The sequence below is a fragment of the Diplotaxodon limnothrissa genome, linkage group LG17 (genome assembly GCF_057381915.1).
Source record: "Diplotaxodon limnothrissa isolate DT_005_m linkage group LG17, D_limnothrissa_male_GT1.1, whole genome shotgun sequence".
NCBI classification, from domain to species: domain Eukaryota; kingdom Metazoa; phylum Chordata; class Actinopteri; order Cichliformes; family Cichlidae; genus Diplotaxodon; species Diplotaxodon limnothrissa.
In genome coordinates, this window is record NC_140612.1 from 1,886,680 (window position 1) to 1,907,531 (window position 20,852).

The following is a 20,852-nucleotide window of genomic DNA, read 5'->3' on the forward strand; positions in this document are numbered from 1 at the left end:
TTGCTGTCTATCTGAGAACAAGGCACAACTTGCTATTGCAATAAACTATAATCTAATTATCCACACCTAACAACTCCAGCATCTAAAATAAAATGATGACAGAAAAATGTTATAGCACTGCCTTTAGTAGCCTCACACAGCTCCTGCTGTTTCCTCCTCATGTCCTTACCAGGCATGTCTGCATAATGTTATATCATGAGTAATATTTTTTTTAAAAATCCATCTAAATAAAACACACACATGCACGCACACACAGTGATATTTTAGACCTTCTTCAGAATACTGTATATACTATGGGCATCACTGTGCTGATCCAGAATCCTTACATATTTATTACTAGAGCTGCAATAATAAAGCAATGAGGAGGGGGAAGTAATAAATATGAAATAATGTATTTATGATGATTCCATTTGTTTCACTATCCACTCTGTGCAGGGCAAAGCTTATTACATCTTTAAACTGTAGAGATACAATCATTTTACTGCTGTAAAATCCACATTTTGTCTTATTTAAAATATATATCTAATATAATCTGCTTCTTAATGTATGTTCTTTAAAATACAGCGTGTTTTTAATATATTAAAATATATTTAATATATTTTAATATATTATAATTATAATAATGCATAATTATGTGGACATGCATATTAGATCGTTTTTTAGTGAAATATAATCCCTCCAGAAAGGCAGGAAAAGCCCTGTAACTTGCTTTAAAACTAAATACGGGGCGACCGTGGCTCAGGGGGTTGGGAATCGCATCTGTAACCGGAAGGTCGCCGGTTCGATCCCTGGGCTTTCTGTCCTGGTCATTGTGTCCTTGGGCAAGACACTTTACCCTACTTGCCTACTAATGTTGGCCAGAGGGGCCGATGGCACGATATGGCAGCCTCGCTTCTGTCAGTCTGCCCCAGGGCAGCTGTGGCTACAACCGTAGCTCAATGGCGTGTCCAGCGGGGTGGCCTGGGGGGGCACAGGCCACCCCCCCAACCAGACTGGCCACCCCAGGTGCCACCCCAAAGGTAAAACAATAAAATTCAATCAAATATCAAATGTACGATTATGTTTTCACGGTGAAGCTCAGATATCCGAGTGTAAGTGAATGCAGCATCGGCTTCTGCGCTATGCGCATCACGTTAGCAAAGGTAGGAGAGCCAAGCACGAAGGACAACACTGCAGGAAACAATTTTTCGGTGAAAGAAAATGAGGACAGAATAAATGTCCCGGTAAGTAATATTAAGTTTGTTGAGTTTAGTAAACTTCGGTGAAATTAGAATACCAAGGAAAAAAATAACACTTAAAGAATTTTTGCAACCATCGAATATTTCAGACAGTATGCTACTGAGGGCAGCTAACATAAGAGTTATGAGTTATAAGATGCAGGTCGATGTGTAAAAATAACTCAGTGGTTTGGTGGTGGCTATGGCGGGGCTTCCACAGAGGCCAGCAGGTGGATGAGGGAAGGGGAGGCAGGAGGAGAGCCCCGAGGCGGCCACCAGTCCGAGTGTCAGGTGAACTGAACTTCAGGTAAGAAGTTATGACCTGCAGTCTATCTGGGTCAGATATAAACCAAGTTTAGGTGGAGTTTATTTTCGTTGTGCTGACTTTTTACAGTCAGTTACAATACCTCATACTGCGTGAGCTAGCATGACGAGTTTATACAGCTGTTCGGTTGCTATGATGTTACTGATAGTGAACTTTATTCATAAGGTTAGTTAGTAGAGTTGCCAACAGCTCCTTAAAAATGGAATGGTCCCTCATTCAGAGAAAATATTACGGGTTTGGTATTGAGCTGAGAAGAGACGCAGTTTGTCCCGGACTTCAGCTAGGATGGAAAAAGACACAAAACTGGAGTTATTCTGTCTTTACGCTGCACAGCTGCCTCTTCTCTTCTCATTCTCTCTCCTCTCTCTCCTGTTGCTACTTCAATCATGAAACTGATCAATGATCAGCTGATCGTCTCTCTTGTTTGTTTATCACCCACTTTGAGCCAGAAAGAGGAAACCAGCAGATGTCGCGCTAAACAGCAGCAGCACGTTTAAGCTTGATCAGCTGTTGTTAGAATTTATTTAGTTAGAATGTTTGCTGGAGCCACAGCTGTAAAGCTGCTGGTCATGATGTCGGTTTGGATATGTGGTGAGAGGGAAACATGAAGATGAAACCAGGAGATGTCCTTACTGAACCATCAGAGCTGAACAGGTGATGGAGAAACAGGTTTACCTTTTAGGTGACAGGAATGAGTTGAAGTTATGAACTGTTTCTGAGAGACAAATAACACCAGGATCCTTTTCTAAGCAGCTGACAGCTGGTAACTGTGCAGGGGCGGATCTAGCAAAGTGTTGCCAGGGGGCCAGGTAGGGCATTAACAGGGAGAGGAGGGCATAAAGAAATACTTTTCTTTTTTATTCTCATTTAAAATATCTAGCTTTTATTAAATAATTATCTGAATCTTGCGAAGAAAGTTTTTATCTGACGTAAAATGTATAGAAATCATACATATACCAAAAAGACTGTACATCACTGTCACAACAGCATTTGTTTTCATTCAAAGGCTTTATGGCTTTAATACCTGGTGGGCCAATCTGTAGTGAAAATGCCCAATTTTTTGTCCCAGTCCAGCCCTGCAGGTTAATACTGGCAGTGTCACCATGCCAGCTGACTGCATTTCATCATCAGCCAGTGTTGTTCTCAATATTACCAAAGTAAGGCAGCATATAAAGTATTTACTTGCTTTCAGGTTTTATTCAAATATTAGTCTTTTCAGTTGTTTCTCCACTTTTTTCCTGTTTCAAAATCAAACACCAGTTTGTGAGAAGATTATCTTCTTTTTTTTTTTAACAGGCATTGGTTTTGCATTGGAATTGGCTAATTTGCCAATTGTATGTTAAAAATGTTCGTATTTTAATATTCAAAAATGTTTTTGCCCAAAACACATGTGCACTACATGTCAGTAAAAATACTATGCAAATATTGATGTCCTTGAATGCTGAATAAACACTGACTGATTGTATCTCTTGTACTTAATCAACACAGTATCTAAACACTTTGCACCGTAGTGGTTAAAATCTCATTCTAATAAGGTTACGGTTATTAGGTTTACAGGGTTATTGAATTATGGTTAACGGTTGGTAGAATTGTTTTTAACATTATCTGCCAATTACATCTGCCACCCTTCTCCAAATCTGTGCCCCTACCTGGCCCCCCCAACAAAAATTTTCTAGACACGCCACTGTACAAATGCACAAAAAGACCCCAAAAAAGAAATCTTTCTACCTTCTGCAAAGTTCATCGCCCCAGAAAAGACAAGTCAAAACAAGTAAAAAAAAAAAAAAATGTAACAGCCTCCCGATTATGACCGATATATCATTTATGTCACTGATACATCCGTAACTGAAATTAACTCAGAACAATTTGTTTATTTTTTTAAATGGTCATTCAGAATCAGAAGATTATTTACGGTGATGTTTTTGGTGGGAGTGAAACAACAATCTACTGATAAAACCAATAAAAATAAGATATGATAATAAGAAATAACCACTGTTGGAAGCCTTATTTACTCTTATCGCCTTAATCATGTGCAGTAATTAAAGTTGAAATGAGAAACTTTGCATTTGAAAGATGCTCTTCTACTGGGCACTCAAAATGCTTTCTTACAACAAGCATCATTCATCCACACCTTCATACATAATGTGCGCACATTTTAAATATAAATTAATATTACTGTAGCAGTATTTTTTTTTTTTTTAAAAAGATAAAATGGCCACATTTAAGAAGGCAGGACCTGCAGTTATTGTCCTTTTCCAGACATTTATCTGGCACTTACTTTGGGGTTTTCTGCAGCTCGTCCTCGGGGCCCTCCAGACACAGAGACAGCAGGTCATAACCCAGGATCTTCTGGGCTATGGTGAACATTTCTTTAATGTTGGGGTATTTCAAAAGTCCTCTGCCCATGCCCACAAACTGGCTGCCCTGACTGGGGAAGAGGAGCACGGAGCAGCCGCTGCTTTTGGGTCTCCGCTGAGGCGCCGCTGCTGGCTCGCTGTTTGGGGGAAAAGCGGGGGCTTCAGCCGGAGGAGGGTAATCTCCAGCCGTGGAACCGGGCTTGTTGGTGGACAGCGTCCTGCTCAGAGAGACCAGCGACCTGACCTTCCCTCTGGAAGATGCCGCCATCCTGACTGCCACTGATGCCAACATGAGCTGTTCCTCATCCAACGACGTGTCTGCAGATGAAATAAGACGCACAGCCCGCCCGGACAAACTGTAATCACCAAAAGAGTCAACTTTGCTTGAACTCAATTCTGACATCTGCTCGGCATGACACCTCACAGGGAGACGAAAACAACCGCCAGAGGAGAAAAGAACAAAATCTTCAGAGAAGGAAGATGATATCTCCAATAAAACTATTTTTGAAGCCATTATGGGACTTGACAAAAAATTTGAAGCACAACTGGAGGATATCAAGGAACAAAACAGACAAAGTGCAGCTATGGTTGCCAGCTTGGCTAAGGCTGTAGAGTTTAACGCTGCAGAGATAGCTGATTGCAAACTGAAAGTTGTTAAACTGGCAAATGCGAATGAACTGCTGCTTAAAGAAAACGAAGACTTGAAAAGAAGAGTGAGAGAACAAGAGCGCTACCGAATGAGGTGGTGCCTAAAACTGAAAGGGGTGAAGGAAGACAAAGACGAAAACATTAGAGTGAAGGTTTTGCAAACGCTTCAGAAGATTGCCCCTGACTTGAACTTAGAAGAGGCTGTTGATATTGTCCACCGCTTAGGGAAACAAGTTGATGGCAGAAACAGAAACATCATTATTCTATTCACACAGAGGCGAATTAAAGAAGAATTGTGGAGGCGCACCAAAGATTCTTCAACCTGCAAGCAAGAAGGCATCAGCTTCACAGAGATGTTGCCGCAGGAGGACATACAAGATCGACAGCGCCTATGGCCTCTGGTGGAGGAAGAAAGACGTGCAAAACTACAAATATCTGTAGTTTCCACTCCGTATATTTTCAAAACAAACTCGTTACTTTGGGTTTAACGCATTTGGGGGAAGTTAATATTTCACGTCACTGCAGGCCTTCAAACAATGAGATTTGAGCCTAAACAGTGAAAGGCAGTCGCGTTTTAATCAGTAGAGGATGTCGCATAAAAAGAGATGAAAGAACAAACCATGTACTGTAGTTTTGATTTATTTATTTTTAGCACAACACCAGAACAACCCCACGTGCCCATAATTTGCGGTACTTCAGAAAAAAAGGAGTGAACATAAAAGGGAGTAAAATGTTGTGTCAGGTAATTTCAAATGCAGCATTTCTATCACCTCAACAAACACTAACTGTGTCACAGTGTGTTGCTATCTAAAGCTCTACTTGCTGTATTTCACAGGAAGAGAAAGAATGAGAGCTAACTTCACTCAGAGATATAGAAAGAAAGAGAAAGAAACCAGGCTGTATTTAAAGGTAAGGACTGCTTAGTGATATTTGATAAAATGTAGTTGTATTTTAACAGGGACATAAAGTGCTTGTCTTACTCCCTTCTTCTAGCTCGAAATTACTTGCCAAGTGGTAAGGACCGTTCATGGTCACACGGTGAGAACATTGGTGTTGACTATGAAGAGATAGGGTCAGACAGGGGAGGGGCCAGTCAGATTTATCAACTCAACCTCCTTAAAGCATGGAGAGAGGCTGAAACCAATCTCTGGTGAGCCCGGTTAAGGAAAGAGATGAGTTGGTGCCTGAGATGCCAAATTCCAACATCCTCATTCCCGCCATTGAGATAACACTCTCACACAGGCCCAGAGAGCAGATGTTGCTGCATTGCAGATGTGTTATACCCCCTGCCCAGCCGAATGACTCTCAAAAAGAAAATTTTGCAGAAAATCAATGTGATCGCTTGGATCACTGGAATTATCATCTCGATATCTCTTGTCCTTCTTTCATTTCAGACGTCTTGAAAACAAGTTTTAACAAAGTCCTGGAGAAGTGCCCAATGCTGGAGGACCTCCTGCTTTACCCCTGGCTCAGATAAACTCCTCTCTGACACAAACACACACGCATACTGAATTCACATCTTGCCATACAAATGTGATACAGTAACCAACTTTCTTTCTTTCAGAAAAAAAGAAAATTGGGAGATTCAAAAATTTCCTCACAGTAATGCTTGGTGTCTACTTTCAGCCACCGCAGTAGAATGCCAGGAATGAATCTCATTGAAATTGTAGTTGCATTTGCTATTTCATTTAATTGTCATGGATGATACACAGATAACCCAACAGCAAACAGAGGAAAACAATGGGCTTAAATACACAGAGGGATAAATGAGGGAATAAGACACAGGATGAGAGCACAGCTGCGAGAAATCACAAACAACAAGACCATGGGGAAGGAAAACTGAAAACACTAACATAGTCTAAGGAGCTTAGAAAGAAAACGTCTGGACTTCTTTAAGTTGCTTGAAGACGTTCAAGCAAAGTTTAAGTTCTTTTCATCCGAGAAGGTGAAACATCTTCAAGCAACTTCAAGTCCAGACGCTTTCTTTCCAAACTCCTTAGACTACGATGACCTAGATGACTGAGAACCTTCACAGACATGAAAACACTAACACAGCACACATGACTATCAAAGTAAAACAGCAAACAAGAGACTTTTACAAAGACACAGAGTTGACACAGAGACATGACTGACTGGGGAGAAATTGGGGAACATGGAAACAAGAGTGACTAGACATGACACGTGGGACACAGGGGCAAGGCAAAGTAACAGAAACCTAAAGCCTAAGAATATAACACAAGAAGAAAACAATAAAGAGAACCAAAAACATACATAAGAATAATCAATGAATATAAATGAACAAACACAAAACACTGGGTCACAGACTCACTACCATGACAGTTAAATGTACATAATAAATACTTTAAATCAGATGACAATGTAGCTGACACTGTGTTTATTATAATGTGTGTGGTCAACCACAAATCTTCATACTGTCATCCATAGATGAGGTCTTTATACAAATGATGAAAGATAATGAAAGAAACTGTTTAATTGATATGAAATGATTGAATTATATGAAATATTATGGCTTTGTCTGCCAGTGTTTTTCTGTAAACTACTTTGAACTACTGGCAGTCAGTGAAGTCACTGAAAGGCAAGATTCTATGTTGTGTTGCCGTAGTTTCCAGAGTTTACTTATAAAGCTCACTTACAGAATTCAGTTAGAAAAGTCAAGCATTTGAAGGGTGCACATTTGAAGGAATATTAACTCAATCTTAGCTCATTACGGTTTACATTTTCGATTTTAAAGGGTCTCCGAAATTACAATGAAAAAGGAAACAAGAAAAATTGCCACTCCAGCCGATAAGAAAGATTCGGGAGATCAAGGTAAGTAAAATAATAAAATCAAATCCTGGTAAAATCCAAATCCTAGAAATGTTGACACTGTGTGAATCATTTTTGGAGCAATTGAATCATATGTTTAATTGAAAATAGCTTTAATACAAGATGTCTAATCAAAGAAAGGTTACCGGTCTTTTGGTAAAATAATGTAATAAGTTTATTCTTGGACTCAACAGTAAAAACAGACCAACAAGTGCCATCAAGATCTAAGACTTAGTAAACCTAGTATCAACTCGCACTGATCAGTTTTTTTTTTTCATCCCAAGATTAAACTTGTGATCATTTAAGCAAAAGCAATTTCAAATTCTTTGCCATCAAACTGCTTCCAGTCTTGATGTCGGGGACTCTTTTTCACCACTGTGTTGTTGTCGTTTATAGATCGTAAGAGCAGGACTGCTAAAAGAAAGGCCAGTCCTGAAAAGAAGACCCCAATGAAAAGGAGGAGGGTCGCTGAGCAGGCTGGTCCTTCCACCAGCTCAGATGTGGTCAAAGGAGTGAAGCGCAAGGTTGTGCAAGATGAAGAGGACACAACAAAGAAAGCAAAGAGGGCTAAACTTCTTGACCATATGAGCGGTGACAAGGAGCAAGCATCCTCCTCGTTGGACTCTGGTAAAGGTAGGCTAATTAGTTGAATAAGGGGGTAGATTAAGTGTGGTTGCTAGGTTTAAGATATTGGTGTTTAGTGTTTGTGTCTATCATCCAGTGAGCTGATGTGCTTTTGGTGTTTTCCACATCTCCAGACTTGAACAACAAACAGGTGTGCGCAAAAAATGGCAAAAGAAAGGCCATGGGAGACGATAGAGAGTCACCCAAGAAAAAAAAAAGGAATGTGGACCAGGACAAAAAATCAGTGGCAGACCAAAAACGTAAGTAGCAAGCAGCTTGGGTTTTATATTCAGGGGAAGGGCAAAAGGAACATTTAGGCTACAGAGGAGAGTAATTTGTGTCACAGCTGTAATAAAACAAGATTTGCTGTTTTGTCTGTTCAGGTGAATTCCAAGCCAGATATGTGGAGGAGCACCAGCTCGGAGAAGGAGGCTGCGGAGCAGTGTTTTCTGGCTACCGGATAGAAGATCGTTTTCCAGTAAGTGTTCAGATGATGGTAGTAAGACAGGCAGTAACGCAGATAATGGATAATATCGTAAACTGAGACGTCTGCTGTGTTTCCACCTTTCATTATGTCATACTGAGGAAATGCTCACCAATGCTCTGTGTCTTCTAGGTTGCCATCAAACACATTCCCAAAAATAAAGTCTACTGCAAAGTGGCGGTAAGCGTCCAACACTTGAATTAGTTTTACATTACTGGATTGAATGCGGCGTTCCTCATCATCCACTTTGTTGTAATATTTCAGGATGAAAGCGGGAAGATGCTCTCGGTGGAAGTGGCCATTATGGTTAAACTTGCAGGTGAAGCAGAAGGGTCAGTGGGAATATCAGCACCTGTGTCCTTGCTGGAGTGGTTCGACCTTGGCAAAGAGCTGATCCTGGTGCTGGAGAGACCTGTCCCCGCTGTGGACCTGCAAAAATACAAAGCAGAATATGGAAGAACCTTACCAGAGGACAAGGCCAAGGTAGGTTGACTGGGAGAGCCTTAGACTGTACAGCATTCAATCAAGGCAGAAAAGCATTAACTCATTATTGTGTTTTTCATCTTTTCCAGGTCATTCTGAAGCAACTAGTTGATGCTGTAAAGGAACTTGAGGATAAACACATCTTTCATCGGGACATCAAGGGAGAAAACATTCTGATTGAGACCGGCTCCGATGTGCCTCGAGTTCGCATCATTGACTTTGGACTGAGCTGCTTTGTTAAACAGCGATCTCTGTATCGCGTCTTCTATGGTAACATATTCTGCTCCTGCTTTTCACAGATGTAACAATTTGTGTCTTTTGTTTTAGAAGAAATTGTAATTGTGTCTGTTTGTTAGGCACTCCTCTTCACACCCCTCCCGAGTGGTACAGGAGGAGCTGCTACAGGTGTGGACCCACCACGGTGTGGCAAATGGGAGTGGTGTTGTATGAAGCGCTTCATGCACGGCACTTTAGTACCGAGAGGTTCCTCGCAAAGAAACTGAGCATCAAAAAGCGTCTGTCCACAGGTAAGAAAACTTCACACTTCCAGATTCACTGATGCCTTGGATCACTAGAACTATCATCTTTTTGATCTTTTCTTTCTTTCAAGAATGCCAGAATTTCTTGGAGGCATGTTTAACTATAGCCCCGGAGAAGCGCCCAACACTGGAGGAGCTCCAGCTTCACCCCTGGCTAAGATAACACACACAAACACACAATTCACACCTTATCATATAAGTGTGATACATTGTGGTAACCTCCTTTCTTTTTTCTGTTGGACAGGAATGGGTCAATCTTAAAAAATAAATAAATAAAAAATTAGCTTTTTCGGACTTCCTGTAACCCCCCCAGCCATCCCAGGAAAGGGGATCTCTCTTTGAATGGGCTTTCCCGAGGTTTCTTCCCATCGATCTGGCCCCCTGGGGAGTTTTTCCTCGTCTTCATAGAGAGCTTGGGCTGGGTCAGGAGCTCCATCAAAACTGTCTTTATTTGATGACATTAAAGTCATCAAATAAAGATGTGTTTTACTTAAAGTAAAATTGGATCAAAATAAAACTTGTTTAATTCATCTTTGCTGAGGATTCTCCTTCATTACTATTTTGTTTTGTTTTGGTTTTTTTTACCCATGGTGCATTTTGACAAATAAGAAAACTGAATCAGGTTAAAGTGTGCACAAAGACAGTCACACTGCAAATGATCTGAAGACTTGCATCTGTTGCTCTAACCCCCAACTAGTTTAGACAGATTTCCAGGTTCTACCAGAGGTTTTTTCCTTCAAGAAGGGAGTTTTTCCTTCCCACTGTTGCTGAGTGTTTGCTCATAGTGGGTTGTAAAAGCATAAAAGTTAATAAGAGGCATTCATAGCAGAGTTATCACAGAGGGAACTATATAGCTTAAATGTACAATTTCTACAGGACGAATTATAACTTCATTATGTATAAAAGCTTCTGTGGATAATTACTCCTATTTGTAACTTTACACAAGAGAAAGTTTGCTGTCACACTATTTATAACAGGTTGGGTTTTGTCCTCTGAGTTGAGCCTTTGGTTGCAGTTTATTGAAGAATTTCCTCTAAAGTAGCTGTTGATAAAGATTTAAAGTCCTGTTTATATACAGAAATATGCTTTAGTTCATGTTTTTTACATGTCTGCCTCAGTGGATCAGTAGAAGATCTGGCACAGGAAACTAGATGATGAAAAAAGGGTACGAATACACATATATATCTATATCTATATAGATACAGATATATAAACACACACACACACAGGTTGCAACGTAGTATTTTCATTTTTTCTTAGCATTTCTTTAACGCCTTGGTGCAAAAGAATACCTGCATCTGTGTGTTGGAAAAAAGAACTACAAATTTGGAAAGGAATTTATTCTTGTTCTTACTCATAGATGGAGTACATGGTTTAAAAAACACTGAGGAAACAGATATGAGGCGGCTGTATTAACATAAAAACATTAATACAGTTAAAAATGAATAAAAAATTGCACGCTTAAACTTATTTCTCTACAGTTTGTACAATTAATCCATGTAACAATAGGTTCTCTCTTAATATAGTAGTTATTAAAAGATCTTTACATAAAAATACATTTTTAAGTACTCTCCAGTGGAAGTCTGTTGTGGCTTATGTTTCTAAATGACACAACCATAAAGCAGTCCACAGAATATACAAATATGTCTTTGATAAGTGAATGTTGGCTCCCACAATGGCCTGTTAAGTTATTGCAAAAATAATTTACTGCATAATATGTCAGATTAGAACATGTTATGAGCACAAAACTGAAGGGGAAACAATAAAAACAAAAATGAAAAAACAAATACTAAATTAAGTTAAAGGATATTTCTTACTATACTATATAATTGTATAATGTTGCGTTTGATTGCAAAAGAAAACCCACCAAGAAAAAAAGAAAGAAAGAAAAAGAGAGAATAGTTTAATATATTCAAAACACATTCTTTTCTTTTATTTAAGCTGTAGCGAGATTCAGCTGGACAAAAGAGAAAGAAAATAATTACAGATTTGTTTTATTAATCATGAATAAACTTTATTATACACAACTCTAAATTTCAGTTGGTCTTAGTCAGATGTGTTTTTAATTAAATCCTGCAACACTGTGCTCGCTGCCATCACTTTATATCTTAGTGTGCAATTCAAATATATACTTATTACAATATTTTTCCCCCTTAACTCTCAACTGGCGTTTTTAAAATGTCTGTGATCATATTTGTCCGTTGACTTCTGTCTGGGCCTCGAACGATTCATCAGACAGGTTGGCAGCCTCCAACTGATGCTCCAGACTTTCATCATCGCCTCTATTCTGATCAACTCTTATCTTAAACTTAGTGATGAACTCATTACTGGCCAGCGCGTCCTCCTTTTTAGGGCATGTGGGCTTTGATAACAGCCGGCTTTCCAGTCGCTCTGCAAAGAAAATTCACAAAACATTTCTTATTTGGTAAGCTTGTTAACACATTTTAGTTCAGTTTTGCTGAAAGTTATAGCATGCATCAAGTAAGAAGCAATTGGTTTTTAAAAAGCATATACATTCCCCAAAACATTTTTATTATGTGCATTTTGGAGAATAAAAGATTGTACACAATTTCCCTTTTTAAAGTAAAAAGATTATTAAGTCTAATTCTTACTTATTCAGTAGATTAAAGTATTGAAACATCATTATTCATAAAATATGCACATTACAAAATTAAAGTTATTCAAAAACTACTCAAGTACTTACTCCAATACTCACATTATTCAAGTAAATTAAATTTTTGCCAATGTAATGTCACATAAAATCTTAATCTGAATAAGGGATTTGAACCCCACTGTCACGGCCAGGGGATCAGCAGGCCGCTGACTAGTAGTGTACTCTCTCTCTCTCTCGCCAGAGCGGAACTCATGGTGGGTTCACGCCCTCGGCCCACGCCCCTCTGAGGAGGAAACACCTGGGCCTCATCAGTGCAGCCAGCATTTAAGCCAGGGAGTGGCTTCTACTCATCACTGGATCGTTGTGTGTGACTCGCGTCAGTGCAGCCCGGCTCTGAGCAAGTTCTCTTTTGCTTCCCTGTGCAAAACCTCTAACGTGTGTTTCCTTCTGTACATAGATCCCCTGGACCCGACTCTGCATCCCCCGAGCGGTGTTTGGAGAGAGAGTCAGAAGAGGAGCAAGTGTCTTTTCCCTACCTGGATTTCCCCAGAGCCTTTTCCCTGTCACCGCTTTGTATATAGCACTATCCCCTGCACTGTTTGTATATACACCTGGTGGAACTGTAATAAATACTGACTGTGCCTCTGAGTCCTGCGTGTGAGTCCTCAAGCGAACCGTGACACCCACACAGATGAGAGCTTAGCAGTGAAGCTCTCTCTTAAAATTTGAGTTATAAAGTCAGAAGTTATCACTGACAGAGATCCATGTTCTTTTAACATAAGAAAGAATATTTGCTGAAATTGACATTAATCCAAGCCCTTAAAACGCCATTTTGGATTAAGCATTTCCTTTTAGAAAAGTCTTCAATGAGCAGGAAGCTCCAGTACTGAAAAAAGAAGCCAACATCATCTGCTAAACGTGCTAAAAGTAAGTAAGTCCCCGTAGACTCCTATGATCAAAACACATACAGTATAAAAGTTATAGGTTACAGATCTGAAAAGTAAAACAAATGTCAAAGTGCAAAAAGACTTATGGTCCCATAGAAGTCTATTCCATTTGCCTGGAATTAGGTGAACACCTTTGTGACAAATTTAATGGCTCAGTCATTTGTTTCATGTCATATTTAATAAAAGACTGACATGGTGGCATGTGGAATTGTCCATTTTGCACATATTTGGTCATTCTAAGCGTCAGAAGGGGAAAGATCATTCTGGGAATGCCTACTGGCGAAGGATGTGTGACTGACAAGTCCAGTGTGTGAAGTTTAACTACAGTCTAAGGAGCTTGGAAAGAAAAGCATCTGGACTTCTTTAAGTTTCTTGAAGATGTTTCACTTCTCATCTGAGAAGCTTCTTCAGTTCAGAATTTCTTCAGAGAACTGAAGAAGCTTCTTGAATGAGAGGTGAAATGCTCTTCAAGAAACTTAAAGAAGTCCAGATGCTTTTCTTTCCAAGCTCCTTAGACTACGATGACCTGAACGACTGAGAACCTTAACAGACAGTTCTTCCCTTCATTCATCATGCCTGATTTCAAAACACCAAGATGGCATTCGTGAAAACACTCATCTTGAGTCTTCATGGGACTATGGTGAGATCAGTTATGCCTCTTATGATGCTGTCCCAGACTTCAAAGCAGTATAAAACATGTTTGCAGCCTGTAACAACTGTGCATGCGGTTATTTTTCGTTTTAAGATTTCCGTGTTTAAATCATAATAAGATTTATTTTTAATTTTAATTAACTTGAGGTGAGTCAGATTCTTTCATTCAAGTCACTGAATGAATCTCTTGACATGTTTGGGGGTAGGTGCCTTTTGTAGCATTTTAATGCAATTATCTGACAGATTATATGGTCTACACCATAGGTGTCAAACTCTGGCCAAATTTGGCCCGCAACCTAATTACATTTGGCCCGCGAAGCCATACCAAATTACTATTAGAGCTGGCCTACTGGTATTATACAGCTAATATATATATTGTTTAGTATTAAGCTTTGCTTGTTCCATATTCAGTTTTTCAGCAAAATGTGTTTGAGTCCATAAGAAAAGGTTCATTCTTATATCTGGAGGAATAAATATATTTCAATAAATATTAAAGTTAGCCTGCGACTTTGATCCAGTTTTGAATTTTGGCCCACTGTGTATTTGAGTTTGACACCCCTGGTCTACACTGTTATTAACTATACTAACACTCTGTTCCAGAAGTCTGTGCTGCAAAGAGGCAAAGTGAATACCGCACCTGCAGGAGTAATGGGGGTCATCAGTCGGTTCAGCTGGATGTTCCAGTGCCGTACCTGTTGACTGGCATTCCTCAGCCTCTCCTGAACCTCCTGGAAACAAAAATCATGCAGGCATCTTCATCAGTGTTGTTTTAGAAGAGCACTAAATAAGATGCTGCTCACAAAGCCAGTCAAAACAAACTTGTTCACCTCCAGACGCTGGTGACTTCTTTGGCGAGATGCCTGCAGATCCTGGAGCTCCTGAGAGGCAGAGTTGAGGGCTGAGGGGGTGTCCTCATCGGGACTGCCATCTGACAGCTCCTGTATGGGGCTGAGGTTTTGCATTGTACGTTGCTGCTCCTGGAGGAGCTGGAAATGTTTCCTCTTTTCATCTTCAGCCTGCAGCAACCTGAAGGAGGGGAAAAAGGGAAGAAGCAACTGAAAATGTTAATACTTCTCATGGATATCTCAGATCTCCATCACAAATAAAATAATAAAGGGCCATAATAAGAGTTAGAAATCCATTGTTACCGCTCAAGCTCCAGTCTGGCCCTCTCCTCCTCCAGCCGAGCCTGGATCTCCATATTAAGGGCAACTTCCAGCTGCTGCTGTGTCAGCTCCAGCTCCCTGATCCTCTTCTTCTGTTGTTCAGCCTCCTTTTCCTTCACCTGCATCTCAGCCTGCATGCTGTCTTTTATCTATGCACACACACACACACACAGCTACATAAACAGATGCACCAACAGAGCGGTATAAACTGACCTATTCCTGAATTACCTTTTCCTGGACTGTCATAACCATTTTTCCAAATCATTAAAGACTAGGTGTGAATTTTATAATGACAGTCAACATTTTGCTGGAGTTCTCAAAGATCAAAGTCAAGGAGAAAAGACTCTGTACATAATTGGTGTCAAGTGGAAAACTTTTTTTTTTACCATCACAGCCTCTTTCAGCTGTCTTTCCAGTTCCAGCTGCACCTCCCTCTGCTTCCTCCGCTCTCTCTCCTCTGCCTCCCTTCGGCGAGTTTCCAGTTCCCGTGCATGCTGTGAAACAGATGAAAGAGACATTGTTTGCTTTGTGTTTTCACCTCTATCCAGCAGGTGACACTAGGCCATCAGCTTCGAGGTTCAACGTATTGTGCTTTCAGCGGTGCTCTTCTTGATAACTTGGTTGAAGTAAGTGGGTATTTGAGTTCATGTTGCTTTCCTTACAGCTGTAAGTAATCTGCTCATTCCGCTTTTGATCTTTGGCACCAACAAGTGATTTTTTCCCAGAGAAGTGCTGCTCACAGGAGATTTCCTCCATTTCAGACCATTTTCTATAAACCGGTTAGATGGTTGTACAGTTTCTGAAATACTCAGACAAGCCTGTCCGACACAAACAACAATGCATGTTCAAAGTCATTTAAATCCCCTTTGACCTTCAGCAGGTCATCTTATTAATGTATACATGCCTAAATGCACTGAGCTGCTGCTATGTGATAGGCTGATTAGGTATTTGACCTAATGAGCAGCTCAACAGGTGTATCTAACAAAAATTTGGCCAGTGAGTGTACAGTGGGGCAAAAAAGTATTTAGTTAGCCACCGATTGTGCAAGTTCCCCCACTTAACATAAGAGTTATGAGTTATAAGATGCAGGTCGATGTGTAAAAATAACTCAGTTGTTTGGTGGTGGCTATGGCGGGGCTTCCACAGAGGCCAGCAGGTGGATGAGGGAAGGGGAAGCAGGAGGAGAGCCCCGAGGCGGCCACCAGTCCGAGTGTCAGGTGAACTGAACTTCAGGTAAGAAGTTATGAGCTGCAGTCTATCTGGGTCAGATATAAACCAAGTTTAGGTGGAGTTTATTTTCGTTGTGCTGACTTTTTACAGTCAGTTACAATACCTCATACTGCGTGAGCTAGCATGACAAGTTTATACAGATGTTCGGTTGCTATGATGTTACTGATAGTGAACTTTATTTTATTCATAAGGTTAGTTAGTAGAGTTGCCAACAGCTCCTTAAAAATGGAATGGTCCCTCATTCAGAGAAAATATTACGCGTTTGGTATTGAGCTGAGAAGAGACGCAGTTTGTCCCGGACTTCAGCTAGGATGGAAAAAGACACAAAACTGGATTTATTCTGTCTTTACGCTGCACAGCTGCCTCTTCTTCTCTCATTCTCTCTCCTCTCTCTCCTGTTGCTACTTCAATCATGAAACTGATCAATGATCAGCTGATCGTCTCTCTTGTTTGTTTATCACCCACTTTGAGCCAGAAAGAGGAAACCAGCGGATGTCGCGCTAAACAGCAGCAGCACGTTTAAGCTTGATCAGCTGTTGTTAGAATTTATTTAGTTAGAATGTTTGCTGGAGCCACAGCTGTAAAGCTGCTGGTCATGATGTCGGTTTGGATATGTGGTGAGAGGGAAACATGAAGATGAAACCAGGAGATGTCCTTACTGAACCATCAGAGCTGAACAGGTGATGGAGAAACAGGTTTACCTTTTAGGTGACATGAATGAGTTGAAGTTATGAACTGTTTCTGAGAGATAAATAACACCAGGATCCTTTTTTTATGTAGCTGACAGCTGGTAACTGTGCAGGGGCGGGTCTAGCAAAGTGTTGCCAGGGGGCCAGGTAGGGCATTAACAGGGAGAGGAGGGCATAAAGAAATACTTTTCTTTTTTATTCTCATTTAAAATATCTAGCTTTTATTAAATAATTATCTGAATCTTGCGAAGAAAGTTTTTATCTGACGTAAAATGTATAGAAATCATACATATACCAAAAAGACTGTACATCACTGTCACAACAGCATTTGTTTTCATTCAAAGGCTTTATGGCTTTAATACCTGGTGGGCCAATCTGTAGTGAAAATGCCCAATTTTTTGTCCCAGTCCAGCCCTGCAGGTTAATACTGGCAGTGTCACCATGCCAGCTGACTGCATTTCATCATCAGCCAGTGTTGTTCTCAATATTACCAAAGTAAGGCAGCATATAAAGTATTTACTTGCTTTCAGGTTTTATTCAAATGTTAGTCTTTTCAGTTGTTTCTCCACTTTTTTCCTGTTTCAAAATCAAACACCAGTTTGTGAGAAGATTATCTTCTTTTTTTTTTTAACAGGCATTGGTTTTGCATTGGAATTGGCTAATTTGCCAATTGTATGTTAAAAATGTTCGTATTTTAATATTCAAAAATGTTTTTGCCCAAAACACATGTGCACTACATGTCAGTAAAAATACTATGCAAATATTGATGTCCTTGAATGCTGAATAAACACTGACTGATTGTATCTCTTGTACTTAATCAACACAGTATCTAAACACTTTGCACCGTAGTGGTTAAAATCTCATTCTAATAAGGTTACGGTTATTAGGTTTACAGGGTTATTGAATTATGGTTAACGGTTGGTAGAATTGTTTTTAACATTATCTGCCAATTACATCTGCCACCCTTCTCCAAATCTGTGCCCCTACCTGGCCCCCCCAACAAAAATTTTCTAGACACGCCACTGCCGTAGCTTGCCTCCACCAGTGTGTGAATGTGAGAGTGAATGAATAGTGGCATTGTAAAGCGCTTTGGGTGCCTTGAAAAGCGCTGTATAAATCCAATCCATTATTATTATTATTATAAATACTTTAAAACTAAATATGTTCCCTAAAACGGTGACAGAGCTACAGACCCATGACAGCCTTACACAGGTAGCCAGCAGCTATGACCAGCACTACCTGTGCAGTTAATAAAAGGACAGGTAATGTTTGTCGCGCTGTTGCACACACAGCACGCTCGTTTGTTTCAGTTCGTCAGTTGCAACAAGACAACTTACCAACGTGTACGTAATAAGCTGATACTCCTGGGTGCTACACACTACAGTGTGCGCTGTACACCTACTTACTGGGTTTGTCGCATCAGTCTGTGTCTCTGAGTTAACTTGTGTTTCTCCTGCAGCTCCGGACCGCAAAAAATGCGCGTGCTCTTTGTGAGCTCGTTCCCGGCTCGTAACCAGCGCGTTCTGCCGTCAAGAGTGATCATTGGTTAAATGTGATCATGTGACTGATGCAAGCCAGATCCTTTTATTTAGCAAAACTGTGATTAATCGTTAAATATTATTGTTGATGGGCACAGACAGGACTCCGCACGCACACACACATAAAAAAAATAAAAAATAAAAATGTTAAGGTTGCCTCAACAAAAGGGCACTTTGGGCACCCATCAGGAAAGGGGCGGGTGCTCAAGCCCCTCTAGCCCCCCCCTCTGCACGTGCCTGCCAGTACGCCTCATCTGTACTGGATTACATCTCCGAAACCACAGACAGTGTCACCACCCAGAAACGGATCACCATGTACCCCAACCAGAAGCCTTGGATGAACCGGGATGTTCGTCTCCTCCTGAAGGCCCGCAACACTGCCTTTAGGTCAGGAGATGCACACGCCTACAGCACAGCCAGGGCTAATCTAAAGAAGGGCATCAAAAAAGCCAAACACCATTACAAAAAGAAGGTAGAAGAACACTTCTCCAACTCCAACCCCCGACACATGTGGCAAGGACTCCAGACCATCACAGACTACAGGACCACCAAACCCTCCCCCGCATCCTCTGATGTCTCCTTCCTCAACGTGCTCAACAACTTTTATGCTCGTTTTGAGCGAGGGAACCCCACAACCAAAGCAGACATGACACCAGACCACCAACCTCTGACTCTCTCCCCCACCGATGTAGGAGCGGTGCTGAGCAGGATCAATGTCCACAAGGCTGCAGGCCCTGATGGCATCCCCGGGCGTGTTCTCAGAGCGTGTTCTGGGGAGCTTGCAGGAGTGCTCACAGACATATTCAATCTGTCCTTGGCCCACGCTGTGGTACCGGCCTGCTTCAAATCCACCTCCATCGTCCCCATACCCAAAAACTCCAACCCATCTTGCCTCAATGACTACCGCCCAGTAGCACTCACCCCCATCATCACTAAGTGCTTAGAGCAGCTGGTCCTAGCACACTTCAAATCCTGTCTCCCCCCCACCCTGGACAACGATGAGGCCGCCTACAGGGAGGAGGTGGATCGTCTGGCTGTGGTGCGACACAAACAACCTGCTGCTTAACACCGAGAAGACCAAGGAGCTCATCGTGGACTACAGGAGGAATGCTGACCCACATCCACCCATCCACATTAAGGGGACGGCTGTGGAGCGTGTGAGCAGCTTCAAGTTCCTGGGAGTCCACATCTCCGAGGATCTCACCTGGACGACCAACTGCTCCAAGCTGGTCAAGAAGGCTCACCAGCGCCTCTTCTTCTTGAGGACTCTGAGGAAGAACCACCTGTCCTCAGACATCCTGGTGAACTTCTATCGCTGCACCATCGAGAGCATCCTGACCAACTGTATAACAGTCTGGTACGGGAACTGCTCTGCCTCGGACCGGAAGGTGTTGCAGAGGGTCGTGAAAACTGCCCAGCGCATCGCCGGAGCACCACTTCCTGCCATAAAAGACATCTACAGGAAGCGGTGTCTGAAAAGGGCTGGGAAAATCATCAAAGACCCCAGTCACCCATCACATGGACTCTTCACCCTCCTGCCCTCTGGGAGGTGCTACAGGAGACCACCAGGTACCGGAACAGCTTCTTCCCCACAGCTGTCAGACTCCTGAACTCTGCCTCCTGACATCTGACCCACGTTAAACTCATGGACTGAACATACACACACCCACAATGGACAACTGTACCCTCAAACACAATAATAACATGGACTGAACCACCACTCACAACCACTAGCACTTTATATAGCCTCTGTAGAAACTATCTACACCCTCACTTATCTTAACTGCACTACTGTATAGCTGTGTAAATAATCATTCTGTACATTCGATAATCTTTAATCCTACAACTGTTTACAACTTGCACAGTTCCCATTTCTGTATAGCTGTATATCCCAGGTTCTGTAAAGTTATTTATTTCATATTCTGTATAGTTTTTCATATTTATATCCTGTTCATAGCCTGTACATAGCTTGTACTCACTACAGCCTGTACATACTTATAGTTATAGAACATTCACAACATACTTCATACCGTGTACATTATACCATAATAGACCCATTTCTGTAATATACTCACATATCTATACTATTGCTAATATATATTGTAATATATCTATATCACTAAAGCACTTCTGGATGGATGCAAACTGCATTTCGTTGCCCTGTACCTGTGCATGTGCAATGACAACAAAGTTGAATTCTATTCTATTCTATGTTATTACCTGCTCAAATAAGATTCAGATTTATTAACAGATGTAAAGGCTGTGGTCCAAAACAATCTAGTCAAGGTCAAACCTAACAGAGAACCATTTGCTGTTATGAAATGAAAAACCAGGCCACTGCCACAGAGCCCTAACCGTCAAGAGAGACAGCGCTACTGAAGAAAATGTTTACTGTGAGAATCATTTAAACAAATGCATAAATATTGGCACACATCCGTGGTATCAATTTGCAGCTCTTATTAGAGCTTCAAACAAACCCACTAAAAGGTATAAAACAGGGCGATTACCCGCCTC

General features: G+C 41.1%; 2 protein-coding genes across 2 annotated transcripts; one reads left to right on the top strand and one right to left on the bottom strand.

The window, feature by feature from the left end:
- The first annotated feature begins 7,315 nt into the window (after window positions 1-7,315).
- LOC146614443 (serine/threonine-protein kinase pim-1-like) lies at window positions 7,316-9,693 on the top strand. The gene is made up of 9 exons (XM_085376296.1): window positions 7,316-7,376; window positions 7,770-8,006; window positions 8,132-8,257; window positions 8,381-8,475; window positions 8,614-8,661; window positions 8,746-8,964; window positions 9,054-9,234; window positions 9,321-9,491; window positions 9,575-9,693. Exons 1-9 carry the CDS (start codon window positions 7,316-7,318, stop codon window positions 9,664-9,666), a joined length of 1,230 nt encoding a protein of 409 aa, XP_085232422.1. The 3' UTR covers window positions 9,667-9,693.
- A 1,996-nt stretch (window positions 9,694-11,689) lies between these two features.
- On the bottom strand, window positions 11,690-15,025 carry LOC146614444 (uncharacterized). Its single transcript, XM_085376465.1, has 4 exons — window positions 14,864-15,025; window positions 14,543-14,741; window positions 14,353-14,443; window positions 11,690-11,894 (listed from the first exon to the last, which is right to left on the bottom strand). The coding sequence occupies exons 1-4, from the start codon at window positions 15,016-15,018 to the stop codon at window positions 11,692-11,694; spliced, it is 648 nt and encodes a 215-aa protein (XP_085232591.1). The 5' UTR covers window positions 15,019-15,025; the 3' UTR covers window positions 11,690-11,691.
- Window positions 15,026-20,852: the final 5,827 nt, after the last annotated feature.

What these genes read in the sequence shown, in the direction of transcription:
- LOC146614443 (XM_085376296.1), top strand. Translation starts at nt 7,316, where the DNA reads ATGAAAAAGGAAACAAGAAAAATTGCCACTCCAGCCGATAAGAAAGAT. An exon ending in ATCAGTGGCAGACCAAAAAC is followed by an intron (nt 8,258 to 8,380) that starts GTAAGTAGCAAG and finishes TTGTCTGTTCAG; the next exon opens with GTGAATTCCAAGCCAGATAT. An exon ending in TCTGTATCGCGTCTTCTATG is followed by an intron (nt 9,235 to 9,320) that starts GTAACATATTCT and finishes TCTGTTTGTTAG; the next exon opens with GCACTCCTCTTCACACCCCT.
- LOC146614444 (XM_085376465.1), bottom strand. Translation starts at nt 15,018, where the DNA reads ATGCAGGCTGAGATGCAGGTGAAGGAAAAGGAGGCTGAACAACAGAAG. An exon ending in GCCAGACTGGAGCTTGAGCG is followed by an intron (nt 14,742 to 14,863) that starts GTAACAATGGAT and finishes CCCCTCCTTCAG; the next exon opens with GTTGCTGCAGGCTGAAGATG. An exon ending in GACCCCCATTACTCCTGCAG is followed by an intron (nt 11,895 to 14,352) that starts GTGCGGTATTCA and finishes TTTTCTTTGCAG; the next exon opens with AGCGACTGGAAAGCCGGCTG.